Source organism: Thalassophryne amazonica, chromosome 14 (genome assembly GCF_902500255.1).
Source record: "Thalassophryne amazonica chromosome 14, fThaAma1.1, whole genome shotgun sequence".
In the NCBI taxonomy this organism is placed as follows: Eukaryota; Metazoa; Chordata; class Actinopteri; order Batrachoidiformes; family Batrachoididae; genus Thalassophryne; species Thalassophryne amazonica.
The window spans coordinates 8,596,809-8,609,545 of NC_047116.1; the positions used below are offsets into that span (position 1 = coordinate 8,596,809).

General features: G+C 41.9%; 1 protein-coding gene and 1 pseudogene across 1 annotated transcript; one reads left to right on the forward strand and one right to left on the reverse strand.

Moving 5' to 3' along the window:
- The first annotated feature begins 509 nt into the window (after nucleotides 1-509).
- On the forward strand, nucleotides 510-7,949 carry LOC117525105 (CCR4-NOT transcription complex subunit 11-like). Its single transcript, XM_034186944.1, is given in 10 exon segments — nucleotides 510-802; nucleotides 805-1,092; nucleotides 2,339-2,397; nucleotides 2,399-2,504; nucleotides 2,628-2,780; nucleotides 3,027-3,229; nucleotides 3,322-3,524; nucleotides 3,755-3,851; nucleotides 7,291-7,431; nucleotides 7,433-7,949. Coding segments are annotated over 10 exon segments (1,377 nt in total). The 5' UTR covers nucleotides 510-774; the 3' UTR covers nucleotides 7,532-7,949.
- Nucleotides 7,950-8,805: 856 nt separating this feature from the next.
- The window catches only part of LOC117525121, a 30,571-nt pseudogene continuing 26,639 nt past the window's right edge, over nucleotides 8,806-12,737 (reverse strand).

Consider the following 12,737-nt stretch of genomic DNA (forward strand, 5'->3'; position numbering starts at 1 on the left):
AACCCTGTCACTACCCAACATTATCTTCAACGTGAAGTCCTAACCTAACCGAAAGTTACAATCATGAGGGGATGCAGCGCACCATTCAATGACAATTTATGAGCTCAACAATGACCTCAACTAACTAGCACAATGCCAAATATCAGATCTATAACAACAACTGCAAGTGGCTCAAATCTGCTTCAGATCTGCATCACGTGCATGCAAATAAATACAATAACACCTGGTTTCGGGTTACTTCACATGGTAATGTGAATGTAGCCTCTGGTAGATTGGAAAGTGTTGAATGTAAAGCTAATAGTCAAAAAATGTTAACTCTTTATAGCTCTGTAAGGTTAAAAAAAAAATAATGCAGCATTCTGAGCTATCTGGTTTTTTTTTTTTGGTTTTTTTTTTGGTTGTTTTATGTTGTCTGCGCTCTGTATTCCTGCTCGGTAGGTGGCGCTAATGAACCAAGAAGTTCTTTGCCGAACACGGTGAGCCGCTTCTGTTTAAAAAAAAAGCGCGAAGAAGAAAGCGGTCATACGGTAAAGGGCTAATTCGTCGCGTTTAGCAGTTGTGATTATTTTGGAATAAATCCAGAAGGACGCGGAGTTTTTCGGATTCAGAGAACAGTTGTAGAGGAGAAGGGACGGGTGTGGCGTTTGTCGGCCGGACTCGTGACTTGTCGCTATGATTAGCTAACCGGCAGCTAGCTGAGGACTCGCCGTTTGTGCCGATGGTTTATCTCAGCGCCTTTTCCGCTTGAACGGACGCAGGACACAGACCCGAACCATGGCCCTGGCTCCGAAGGAGCTGTCGAACTGCTGAGCATCATCTCCGAGGAAGCTTGCACCAACACCTTCGAGAGCCTCTCCACCGCCTTCCATCACTTCTTCGCGAAGGCGGAGCACTTCCGGGTGGGTTCGGTTCTGGTCATGCTGCTGCAACAGCCGGACCTGCTGCCCAGCTCCCCACAGCGGCTCACCGCCCTCTACCTGCTCTGGGAGATGTACCGAACCGAGCCGCTAGCCGCCAACCCGTTCGCCGCCGTGTTCGCCCACCTGCTGAACCCGGCACCGGCCGGAGAGGAACCGGAGAAGCTACTGTCCGGTACCGTTCACACACTGACTGTCAGGCTGGGGTCAAGCCGGTATCTCAGTGGTATTCTTAATAAAACAAAAACTTCATTTAGTTAAAACAGGATGTTATGAGCAAATGTACATTTGATTCGTTGCTGTGTGAGAATAATTTTCCCTCGGAGTCACCAAAGCGGGTCTGGAGCTCCATGTTGATTTGACACATTTTAGGCCAGACATCCTCCAGCATAGTCCATGAGCCAGGCAGGTTTTGGTTCCCCTAGAGGGGACGAAACGCTTACAATCCAGCCTCAGTGTACTTACGCAAAATAAGTACACGGCGTCCCGGGTTGGCAGCTCTAGCTATGATTAATTTCATTTTATCTTCACAAATAATTTATTTGACACACTCGGAAATACAAACGTAGTGCACAAGATGAAACAGTGATCGGCTGATTCTATGTTTACGAATAGACTGTGTCTGGATCAGCAGTGGGTTGAGTCGGGGCAAACCCTGAATTTTCAGTTTGTTTGCAGCATAAGCTTCAGTTTTTCTTCCTTGGACACCAATACCACGTTTTCACAAAAATGTTTCAAGGAATCAACACTTCAACAGGAAAAATAATCAAAGTCTCTGTCATTCTCGCTGCCCACACAGTCATGATGGCTCAAGACTGCAGTTTACACCTCTTGCTCTTTGACTTTGCGCGTCAGAGCCAGAAGCGAGCGTTACTGTGAAAAGGCTTATAGCAAGTGGCCTGTGCGTGCGCGTGGGGGGGACTTTGATCACGGAGAACCGGGGAGAGCTGACATTTGTTGTTTGGTATGCTGCAAAAACAGGAATGTTGATAGGACTAATATTTTTGGAGAAATGGCGATATTAGCTAACAACAGTAAACAATGGACGTTGATGATTGCATTTTGGACTCACACACCATTCCAACTCATTATAAAAACTTTGCACAATTTATTACCACCCTTGAAAATGTCAGTTACCTATTTTATAAACGCTACCCAATCTAGAGCCCGTGGATCCCCACAGGAAACGTGTGATTGTGGTTGTAAAACGGAATAATTTGCACCATCTGTCCATACTTGCTTATCACGTTACGCGTGGTAACATCATAGAATCCATTGGACCTCAGCCTTGTTTGACCTTTACTTTGGAGACCAAACATTCAACTGTTCCAATCCTAATCGCTCAGACAGCTGATTAAGGCCAAATGTGTCACGTTGTTCTTCAGCAGCATTTTGATTGTTTGTGTCATGTGACCTTCCAGGTTTCCTTCCTCCCATCACCCAGCCGGAAAAGTTCTTCCTGTCCCAGCTCATGTTGGCACCCACCGCGAGATCTCTTCAAGAAGACGCCCAGACAGGTGTCCTGCATGGACGTCGGCAACATGCCTCAGTCTATCGACATCAGCGGGCTGCAGCTGGCTATGGCAGGTCAGTGACCCTGACGGCAAACATGTAAATGTGCACCTTATGCAAGAGCATTCAGCGTGGGTTATAGGTCAACGGTCGTACCAGAAAGGCAGTGTTCTCACCTTCTGTGTGTTTGTGGTGCAGAGCGTCAGTCTGAGCTTCCCACACAAAGCAAAGCCAGCTTCCCCAGCATCCTGAACGACCCCGACCCCGATTCATCCAACTCAGGGTTTGACAGCTCAGTGGCCAATCAGATCTTGGAGTCCCTCGTGACGGGGCCCCGCCCACCGCTGGAGAGTAAGTGCTCTGTTCTCGTTTTTACGGCCACATTTCTTGGCTACAAAAATTTGACCTGTCTGACAGTTTCGTGATGTAACTTCCTGTGTGTCACACACGTTCTGGCGTCCTGTGATTATAATTTCTTGCTGTTCACATCCTGAGACAAAATGCTGATGCTCTGATTCTGAGGACGTTGAACCAGAAACTCTTCAGAATGGTGAGTTTCAAAAACTCTGCTCCTCAAAGCTTCTCCTGCTTCCTCAGGTCACTTCCGTCCAGAGTTCATCCGGCCGCCGCCGCCGCTCCATGTGTGTGAGGACGAGCTGGCATGGTTGAACCCGACCGAACCGGACCACAGCATCCAATGGGATCGCTCCATGTGCGTGAAGAACAGCACCGGCATGGAGATCAAGCGCATCATGTCCAAAGCCTTCAAGAGCCCACTGTCGGCACCGCAGCAGTCACAGGTAAGTTCACAACCTAAAACCCACCGTACTGGCACAGCTTTGAACAGCTTCAGGCCTCAAGTCATGAGTTTTGTCTCGCTGTCTCTCTACAGCTTCTGGCTGAACTGGAAAAGGACCCGAAGCTGGTTTACCACATCGGCCTTTCCCCGGCAAAGCTGCCGGACCTGGTGGAGAACAACCCGTTGGTGGCCATCGAGATGCTGTTGAAGTTGATGCAGAGCAGCCAGATCACAGAGTATTTCTCTGTGCTGGTCAACATGGACATGTCGCTGCACTCCATGGAAGTCGTCAACAGGTGAGCGTACTCTGTTAGACGTCCACTTGTGGCCAATCATCATGCAGATCCATATCTGATCCGCTGTGGTGACAACAAGGGAGAAGCTGAAACAAGTTGCTCCCAAAACATTTCTGCTGCAGGAAGGATTAACTGAGCTTTGTAATAAGTAATACACAGACATGTTACCACAGTAACATGCAGTGATTAAATTTTTTTTTATTAAAATATATTTTCTCGTGTTTCCTCAGATTAACCACAGCTGTCGATTTACCACCGGAATTCATCCATCTCTACATCTCCAACTGCATCTCCACCTGTGAGCAAATCAAAGACAAATACATGCAGGTACAACCGTCTCTCTGTACTTGTCAGAAGAATTTCAATCCTTCCTGGAAATTTTGGTATCATTAAACTCTCAGTCAAAATTTCTAGACATTAATACATAAAGCTGTGTGCCTAAAAATTTAAATCATGCATTTCTGACATTTCCGAAAGTTTTTTTTTTTTTTTAACAGTTTTGACTTTCAACTTAATGTAGCAAAAGCCATGAAATGCTCACATCCCCCACTAGATGGCGACAAAGCTGCTCAAATGTGCAGCAAGGTGTCTAGTACAGCAGATAACTTGTAAGAATCATTCAAATCTGGTTACAAGCATCAACATTTGACCGTGTATACCTTTTGGTAGATATTGTAGAAAAATAACTTTAGCCATTTGTATTTTCAATAGGGGGCCAAGTAGGGGTCAGTTGAAGAATTGCACAGGGTCAAAATTAAAAAAAAATGTTCCAATCATATTGAAAGTGAATACCACATTATGTATCTGATGACAATGATTCCAAAAAGGTATAGTTTGGACTATCTATAACTGAATGTTTCTGGAGTTATGGGGTAAAACAGTAAGAATGGTGACAAAGGTCAGTTTCAGTTTGTACAGGGGTCAAAAGTTAAAGTTGCTCCAATTTTGGTAAAATGTGCAAATTATTGGTTGAACTAATAGGATTAACAAATGGAATAGTTTTGACTGTGTTGAATGTTTGGTCTCCAAAGTAAAGGTTAAACAATGTCGACGTCCATTGGATTCTATGACATGTGACATATGTTACCCCATAACATGATAACTAAGCATGACACATGGTGCAAACTATTCCTTTTTAAAATGCTACTAATGCAACCAATAATTTGCTTCATGTTTTACCATAACTGGAGCAACTTTAACTTTTGACTCCTGTACAAACTGAAACTGACGTTTGTCACCATTCTTGCTGTTTTTACCCCATAACTCCAGAACATTCAGTTATAGATAGTCCAAACTATACGTTTTTTGGAATCTTTGTGATCAGACACATAATGTGGTATAGCTTCAATATGATTGGAACTTTTTCTTTTTTTTTCTTTTTGACCCCTATGCAGTTCTTCAATTGATCCTTAATTGACCCCTATTGAAAATTAAAATGGTTAACACTATTTTCTAAAAATATGTACCAAAAGGTGTACAGTGGTCCCTTGTTTATAGCGGGAGTTACGTTCTAAAATAGCCGCAATATGCGAAATCTGCGAAGTAGACAGCGTTATTTTTTGCAGTTATTATAGACGTTTTAAGGCTGTAAAACCCCTCACTACACACCTTTATACACTTTTCTCAAACAGGCATTAACATTTTCTCACTTTTCTCTCGTGTGTAAACACTATCAAAGTTCAAACCTAGTAGAAAAATAAGACCAACCTGTTTTCAGGCCCAAACATTTGTTTGAGAAATAAAAACAATGTTTTCATATAATAATTATGATGGCTTTTAGAACTAACAAATTTAATTTTAACGATCAACCTACGAGGTGGGACACATAAGAAATTATTAATAGTGACTGACCAGTCTTTTACAGTTCCTCTGACCGCGCCTCTTTGTCCTGGTGCCACTCTGCTGTCGCTCTTTTTCCACTGAGTGACGAACACAATTATGGGTAGTTGTTGGTGCTCTTTTTTCTTCTGGGCGAGAAGATCTTATAAAACAGACACGCAGAACACAATGCACGTACTCTCCCTTTGCGGGTGCCAACAACCGGCCTGCTGATGAGGATGCAGAACACAATGCGCTGTAAAAAAAAAATAAAAGCATGCAAAACTTGGACTAAAAAATCTGCGAAACTGCGAGGCCGCGAAAGGTGAACTGCGTTATATCGAGGGACCACTGTACACAGTCAACCTTTGGTGCTTGTAACCGGATTTGAAGGATCCCATATTTAAAAAGGGGACCACAGAGTGTGTGCCATCTACAGGGGCATCACACTACTCAGCCTTCCTGGTAAAGTCTACTTCAGGGTGCTGGAAAGGAGGGTTCAGCTGATAGTCGAACCTCTGATTGAAGAGGAACAATGCGGGTTCGTTGTGGTCGTGGAACAACCGACAGCTCTTCACTCTCACAAGGATCCCGGAGGGTTCCTGGGAGTATGCCCATTCAGTCTACATGTGTTTTGTGGACTTAGAGAAGGGTGATCGGGTACCTCAGGAGATACTGTGGGAGGTGCTGCGGGAGTATGGAGTGAGAGGGTCCCTTCTCAGTGCCATCCAATCTCTGTACACACAAAGTGAGAACTGTGTTTCGGGTGCTCGGCAGTAAGTCAGACTCGTTTCTGGTGGGGGTTGGCCTCCGCCAGGGATGCACCTTGTCACCATCCTGTTTGTGATCACGGACAGGATATCGAGGCGTAGTCAGGGGGAGGAGGGTTTCCAGTTTGGTGGGCTCAGGGTCTCATCACTGCTTTTTGCAGATGATGTGGTCCCTGTTAGCTTCATCAGTCGGTGACCTTCAAACACTCACTGGATCGGTTCGCAGCCGAGTGTGAAGCGGCTGGGATGACGATCGGCACCTGTAAATCTGAGGCTGAGTGAGTGATGAGTGTGAAGTTCTGATAAATGCTTGAAAATGATTCAGCAGTTTACATCGCTTTCATTTTTAATCAGTTTGTGATTGGATGGTGTTTTTATATTCTGGGTTTTGTGTTTGTTTCTGAGAGCGATCGATCCACTAAATGAGGTCTGGAAAAACTGGTACAGAAAATTTGTTCATTGATCGTATTGATTGATTGTGTTTGATGTTCAATAGCTGGTTTAAAGTCCAAGCTGCGTTTACACTGAAATCACTTTGGCTCAGTTCCTTCTGGTGAAGCTTCTGCTGCATGTTGATCTTTGTTTTTGTTTAATTAGCAGATGTGATTCCTGATTCAAGATCCTTTTTTGGACACTACTTCCTTTGGTTAAACTATCCCAACTCATGATGGCAGTGAAATGTTCAACATGTATTCTTGATCCACTACCTGCCAGGCTAATTTGGGAGTTCAGGTCATCAATAGGCCCTATTTTGCTGATTGTTATAAATGTATCACTCACCACTGAAAGTGTTCCAACTCGTTTTAAGCTGTTGTAATAACACCTTTGCTAAAGAAGCCTACTTTGAATTCTGGGTTATTGAAGAATTACAGACCTATTTCTGTTTAATCATTTGTGCATCCTCGTGTCCTACGGCCCTTGGACGCAGACTTACGCTGTATGTCCAGTGGTTGAGAAGAAGTCAGCAGGTTTTAGAGCCTTTTCCTGCTCTGCTCCAACCTTGTGGTTTTTAGCGCTTTTTAATTATTTTGCTTGTACAAATTTCTTTGTAATTGCTTTTAATTCTGTGATATTGGGATCTTTGTTTAATGTTGTTCTAAAGTTGTTCAGTACTTATTTTTTTTTCTCATTTAAAGTGCTTTATAATTAAATTTATCATTGGTTGTTATTTTGTTCAGAACCGTCTGGTCCGGTTGGTGTGCGTCTTCCTCCAGTCACTGATCCGGAACAAGATCATCAACGTGCAGGATCTCTTCATCGAGGTTCAGGCTTTCTGCATTGAGTTCAGCCGCATCCGTGAGGCTGCCGGCCTCTTCCGACCTCCTTAAGACCCTGGACACCGGAGAAACCCCACCGAGACCAAACCGACCAAGTGACGGTGCACGCGGCCCCCTGCACGCACCACAGTATGATCTTTAATCCAACTCTGAGCGACTCCACGTTTTCAGTTTACCGTGTGTTTGAACGCTGTGGGATTAACAATCGACAAGGCCTTTTTGAAATTCAGTTTAACACACAAAATGGAACCAAGTCGTGAGATTTGGAAGTCCTGTTGTTAAATCCTTGGACACAGTTTTATCCTGGTCTCTTGTTCAGTTTAATCTTCCATTAAATAGACTGTTTCAGTAGTTGTTGTTAGGTTGTATCTTCAGATTTGATTTACTTTGTCACCTCCCTGCACAAACACTCAACAGATTTACTTTTCCTTGAAGCTCCCCGACACAGCTGTAGGTCTCTGCGTCTGTTCTGGAAGTTTTGGCAGAATCCGTGGGAAAAGGTAGTGACCAGAGAAATGTGAAACAATCAAAACATTACGTTTTGTGGCTGAGATGGAAATTGTAACATTTTTTTAGTGTCTGAATACACTCCAGAAAGTGCCATAGTTTTGGTTTATTTTTATCTGAGCTTTAAATTTTATTTTTAAATATTTTTTTTTCCTATTTCTGAAAGAAATTAGCAGACGACCATTTTTACAACATAAAAAATTCTATTTATTACTCTTCATTTGGCATCAAGTTTATGATTGGAAATACACAATTTTATGTTTACACAAGACAAAAAAAAAAAAATTCCCACATGATTAAAATGCAGATATTTTGTTGTTCTTGTTGAGAGGATTTTTTTTCTTTTTTAAAGCAGCACAACAGTTTACAGGTCAGAAATGGCTGCACGTCGATCTGCAGTCGTACCGTTAGAAGTAGAACGTTTTACATTGTCCACATCAGCTGTATTTAAAAAAAAAAAAATATATGGTTTTGCACAAAAAAAAATTAATTTCATTACACAAAACTGAGAAGCAGCAAATGTTGCCATTTAAAAATTTTAATTTCAACCCTAAGTCAGAAAAAGCTGAGACAATATGGAAAAATGCAGCAATTTTTAAATTTAATTTTTGTGTCATTGCAGACAAAATAAACCCAAAATATTCCATGTTTCTGTGGACAACTTAATTTGTAATTTACATCTGTCACTGCATTTCAGCCCTCCAACGACATCTGCAGAAACGTTACAAAAAACAAAAAAAAAGTAACAGACATGATGAGGGGCGGGGCCGACACCAACCACCCGCCCCGGTTGCTTTTCCTCAGTGGTGCTAAAACGACATGACAGCCTTGAACTTTGTACCTGTAATACTGTATCATCTGTACCAAAATGCAAATTGTACAACGTGGTGCCTCTTTGTTTTGGAGGCAGGTGTGAGTGACTAATGGTTGGGGGTCATGACCTTTAGGCTCTCTTCATGCCGCGGGCCATAAGGCAGGCAAACACGGTCATCACCATCTTGGGTTTGACCTCCACCAGATCCTCAGGCAGTGCGTAGACTCGGGCACCGATCTTCCTCGCCATAGAAATGGCGTACCTAGGAAAAAAAGAGTGGCGTTTGATACGTCATAATGTGGCGGTAAGAAGCTGTGGGATTAGTCTTCAGGTTGTGCACATGCGGTAACTAGTAGAAATTAAAAGGTTTTGGTTTTTCTAGATTATTAGTTTTAGCCTCCTTCAAATGACCAAATTAAATTCAAATGAAATCGTTCTTAATTTCGTGACTTTGAATTCGAGTATGTGCAGTTCAAGTAAAAAGACGTTTGTACAAGTTTGAGGCAAGGCTGTTCTTTGGTTAAAGAAGAATCAAGTAAATTTGGGAGTTAATTGAATCTTCATATTTTTCCTGATTTCCTTCAATTCCTCCCAATATTTAAGAGATTTTTACTATTCTCTTCTTACGATTTCACAAAGCACTGAGGTGGATCAAAGTGCTTTATAGTTGACTTTGATCACGTGATAAATTTTGGGAACATTTTTAAATTGAGAAAAAAATGATTTATTTTTAAGAATCTGTACATACTTTGCATTGTTGAGTTTTTCCTCTTCGGTCAGGTCTTCCACCTTCAGGAGGTCGTAGCGGATGGAACCTGGCTGGATGGCGTCGATCAGATCCAGGATGGGCATGCTGCTGCTAATCGACGGGTCCTACACAAAGATGATTTTTTTTTTTTTTTTTTTTTTTTTTTTTTTTTTTTTTTTAAGTCATCAATATCAGATGTGAAACCTCAAACTAAAATCAACAACTGAAACAGACGACTGCTCAAGGTCCACAGTATTTTAAAATTTCCTGGTTCCACCCCTTTACTATGATCCACTCCCACATTTAGTGGCCTGTGTCAAAGGATCAGGTGAAGCTTTCAACACAGCCGGTGGAAAATAAACATTTTTTGTTGGACCCACAGACTAATGTACAAAATAACGTAAAGATTTATAAGGTGCATGATTGAGTAAATGTTTTTTAATTTAACCTCTAATCAGGTTAGTCTCATTGAGATCAAGACAATTCTGGACAAGTTTCCAATTCACCTAACCTCCATGTCTTTAACGCACTTTGACATGAAAAATCGAAGTATGCAAAAAAATAAATAAACACAAAAAATCTCAATCATATAGATGTTGAAATCATACATTAAATACATTTTGGTTCTAAAGATCTAACATTAAAACAGAATCAGCAACTTAAACCAGAAAGTACCACAGTAAGTAAATCCGGACACTGGCACATCCAGAAATTAGGGTAAAGTGTCTATCGCCCTGTAGAGCAATGTCTCAAATGTAGGTTGTTTTTTTTTTGTTTTGTTTTTTATAGATTTTTTTTTTTTTTTTTTTTTCTTGGAGCTGCTGAAACATAGTGTTTGTCCAGTCAGCACATTTTATGAAGTTAATCGATACCTGAGCGAATCACTGACCTTAAAGCTGGAAATTTTGGCTTTCCCTGCCTCTGTGAGTGTGCCGTTGACCCACGACACAATGGTGTCATCAGTCACTTTCTGCCCATCGCCCAGATCCTCCAGGATGTTCAATGTGTACCTGAACCAGCAGAAAGTTAGACAGGAAGTGTTTCTGAAAAAAGGTTTGGAATGACTCCACCACAGTGCTTTAGGAGTCATTTCAAACCAATCCGTCAATCCATCTGGATGGTCCACAGGTCAGAAATCAATGTTGACCTTTGCATGATTACATAATTAAATATATTTATTCCAAATATTTAATTCATTCATATTATATTGAACATTTAATAAATAATTCTATTTTATAGAAAATGTTGAATTTTTTAAAATAATAAAAACTATGATCTAACAGTAATTTATTAATTTATAAAGAATTGCCATGGTAACCCAAAACAAAAGAGTGGTCTCAGTGTGGCCCATGGGCCCCACATTGAGCAGCCCTGCTGTCAACAACAAACCTGATTTAAACTATCAGAGAAACTGCTGTAGACTTTAAAATGGCTTTTTTTATAGGTTTTGTAAAATGTGCTTTTATTTCTTATTTTGGGAGGGGGTAGTGTGGCATTTTATATGCGAGTAATTTTTTAAATAATTTCTTATCATCTTCTGATCCACGTTGCACGTCATCATCTCAAATTAAAACACGTTTAAATCACGTTCTGAACTGTCTGTGTTGAACCAATCAGAAGAGTTGGTGAGTGTCAGTGATGGAGTGGTTACCTCCTCATGAGCTGCCAGAGCAGAGCAAGCGTGAGGGTTCGATTCCCGGCATTCAGGTCCTGACCCGCGATGCCGACCAGAGAGAATTTGCCGCCTCCTTTCCCAACTCCACGGCGTAGTTACAGTTCTCCAGCTGGAACATGAACCACAAAAAACCGTTTGAACAACTTCCAAAGTCAAATGACAACAAGAGAACAAATCAGAATAAAAACACAGCTAGAAATGACACCAAACAAACCTGAGTTGTTCAAATGCACTCTGACACCACTCGGAGAATTTAGAGGAACTGTTTGACAATTTAAGAAAAGTTCCTGTGTGCTGTTCAATCCAGATCTGAGCTCAGATTCCTTTATATCAACACACGAAGAACAGCATAAACAACATCTTTGTCCTGTTCACCTTCTTCATGTTGCTGCCCAGTTTGGAATACGGCGGTTTGTTGACTCTGTCCCAGTCAACGGGAACTTTGATCTTCTCGTACAGTTGGAAGATCACAAGAGCGTCGTCAATGTCTCTGAATGAACAAATCGATAATTCCATCAATCAACATGGCGTCCTTTTAAAAGCAGCGTTAAAAAGACAAACGTGTCCTCAGTGATCACTTTTCTTGATTATGAAGTATCTGATTTTAATCTATTTGTGGCCCAAACGTTTTCCACGGGACTGTATTTTGTGACACTGTTTGTTTCTCCTGTAACTCTGCCCACATCCTTTTTGGAAATTTCTATCAGACCTGGAAATTGGCAAAAGTCAGAGATTTGGTCATTTCTGTCTGTGGAACTTTGCCCACTTTCTACTCCAACTTTATATGTTGATGAAGGTTTATCCAAAAACATTTATTTTCACAAAACTCAAGGTCATTGGGGGTGAAAGGTCAAAATTAAAAACCATTTCCCATCTTAATTACTGGCAGGTTTGACACACATATGTAGATGGGTTCTGCAGTTGCCAAGGTGAGGTAGAAATTTGCAGAAGGTCGATCACTGGGTCAAGGTTATGCCCATCTGTCTGCTGATTTCTATTAAACTCGATACGTGAATGAAGGTTGACCTTAATGGGATAACCGCAACAAAGGTCAAGGTCATTGGGGTCAAGGAATGTGATTTTTTTAAAACCCAGTTTACACCAAACTTTGAAAACATATATGCAGATTCCAAAATTGTCCTGTCAAGGTCAGCCAAAGGTCAATGTTGGCAGGTGAATGCCGGTGTCATTGGGGATCAAAGGTCATATTTTTACCAGGCAATTATTTGTGTTTTGTTAAAACAGTAAATTCTATCGTAAACAAAGTGACCGCCTCCTTATCGCTCCTTTACTTCTGCCTATCCGCCATAGTGTCTTCATTCACACGGTTCCTACTGCCCAGCCTGAAGACGAGTGGACGTTCTGGATAAACACAGATGGAAGACGGCGGTTTTCTTACGCATAAAGGTGGTTGACACGAGGGTTCACTCCCAGTGAGTTCATCCAGTTCCTGAAAGTTCGTTCCTCCCTGGTTTCACCTAAAGGAAGACACGGCTCACTTACTCAGCTGTTGGATTTGTAAAAGAGACCTGCACAGGTACAGTCAGTTCTGATGGACCTGAGCCGGGTCGGGACCAGTCCGGGGGTTCCTCTGCTGCCTTGGT